The following is a 1,882-nucleotide window of genomic DNA, read 5'->3' on the forward strand; positions in this document are numbered from 1 at the left end:
CCTGTAGTCCCAGCTACTCGGGAGGCTGAGGCAGGAGAATGGCATAGACCCGGGAGGCGGAGCTTGCAGTGAGCTGAGATCCGGCCACTGCACTCCAGCCTGGGCAACAGAGCAAGACTCCGTCTCAAAAAAAAAAATCGTGTTGCGTCAGCCATAGTTCTTCAAGGGCTTAGTAGAGAAGAACTGAAAAGAATTTCAAGTTAGGAATTTGTGTTTTCCTAAGAGGTGTACCCCGATGTGAGGGCTCATCCACAGCCAGGACGCAGGCTGTGTTCACTGCAGGGGCCTCTGCTCTCTTACCTGGTGGTACCAAGCACTGCTCTTGTGAGAGCATGTCTGGGTCTCACTCCCGAAAGCAGGCACCTGTCGCCCACCTGTTGCCACACGAGAAAAGCCGGGGAGGTTCTGCTCACCAGTGGATCCGAGTCCTTCACACGGGGTTGTTGGCCTGGGCTAGACCTGGCCTCGGTCTCCTGGTTGGTGGGCGGCCCAGCTGCTCACCCGGGGCCCTCAGTCTGCAGTTGGTAGACAGGATGGGGACGTGGATGGGGCCCATGCCAGGGTGGTAAGTTTCTCTGCAGAGCACGGGACTTGCTGGCTGCTGTTCACTATTACGGTTTCCTGCCTTTTTAAAAACGCGTTGTTTGCTGGGCCCAGGCTGACATGTTGGATCAGGAAGCAGCCTTCCTGCAGATTCAGGAGGCAAAGACGATGGTGGAGGAGGACCTCCAGAGGAGGCTGGAAGAGTTTGAAGGCGAGAGGGAGCGGCTGCAGAGGATGGCAGACTCGGCGGCATCCCTGGAGCAGCAGCTGGAGCAGGTAAGTCCCTGCAGCCCTTCAGGCTGGACCCAGGCCCCAGGTGATCCCGAGCAGCCAGGACTGCACACAAGGAACCCGGGGGGTCCTCTGCTGTGGGGCCGTGTCTGCTCAGGTGAGAGGTGGGCTGTTGGTCAGATGCTGCTGCTGCTGCAGACCTGACTCTGTGTTTGCTCTGCTGGTTCTTCTGCACCAGGATTGTGTGTGAAAAAAAGACCTTCCATGGTGTCCATCAAAATTACTTGAAACCCGAACAGGAAAAGGGCTCAAAGTAGGGTTGGCACAGCCAACGTTCTCGGAGTGGGGCCGGCGCAGCCATGTGGGCTTCATTCCTTGTGCAGGTGAAGTTGACTTTGCTCCAGCGAGACCAGCAGCTTGAGGCTTTGCAGCAGGAGCACCTGGACCTGATGAAACAGCTCACCTTGACTCAGGAGGCTCTGCAGAGCAGGGAGCAGTCTCTCGATGCCCTGCAGACACACTACGATGAGCTGCAGGCCAGGCTGGGGGAGCTGCAGGGCGAGGCTGCCTCCAGGGAGGACACGATCTGCCTCCTGCAGAATGAAAAGATCATCTTGGAGGCGGCTCTGCAGGCGGCCAAGAGTGGCAAGGAGGAGTTTGACAGAGGAGCAAGACGCTTGGAAGAAGGTACCGAGGAAACGTCGGAAACTTTAGAGAAGTTAAGAGAAGAATTGGCCATCAAGTCTGGCCAGGTAATGCATTCTGCTGTGTTTTGTTTTGAATCAGAACCCTCCATGCAGGAGTGATGCTGCTTATTTGGTCTTTCCTTCTTGTCTTTCTTTTCTTTTTCCTTCCTTCCTTCCCTCCCTCCTTCCCTCCCTCCCTCCTTTCCTCCCTCCTTCCTTCCCTCCCTCCCTCCCTCCCTTTCTCTCTTTCTCTCTCTTTTCTTTCTTTTCTTTCCTGCTGGGTCGCCCAGGCTGGAGTGCAGTGGCACGATCTCGGCTCACTGCAAGCTCTGCCTCCTGGGTTCATGCCATTCTCCTGCCTCAGCCTCCCGAGTAGCTGGAACTATAGGCGCCCACCACCGCGCCTGGCTAATTTTTTTGTA

At 56.4% G+C, this 1,882-nt stretch overlaps 1 protein-coding gene across 1 annotated transcript in view; it reads left to right on the forward strand.

The window, feature by feature from the left end:
* The window catches only part of GOLGA3 (golgin A3), a 60,390-nt gene that overhangs the window by 33,383 nt on the left and 25,125 nt on the right, over window positions 1-1,882 (forward strand). The window contains exons 10-11 of the mRNA XM_011982212.1: window positions 658-819; window positions 1,158-1,526. Coding sequence (XP_011837602.1) covers window positions 658-819; window positions 1,158-1,526 — 531 coding nt within the window. The remainder of the gene's footprint in view (window positions 1-657; window positions 820-1,157; window positions 1,527-1,882) is intronic.

Source organism: Mandrillus leucophaeus, unplaced genomic scaffold, assembly GCF_000951045.1.
Source record: "Mandrillus leucophaeus isolate KB7577 unplaced genomic scaffold, Mleu.le_1.0 Scaffold237, whole genome shotgun sequence".
In the NCBI taxonomy this organism is placed as follows: domain Eukaryota; kingdom Metazoa; phylum Chordata; class Mammalia; order Primates; family Cercopithecidae; genus Mandrillus; species Mandrillus leucophaeus.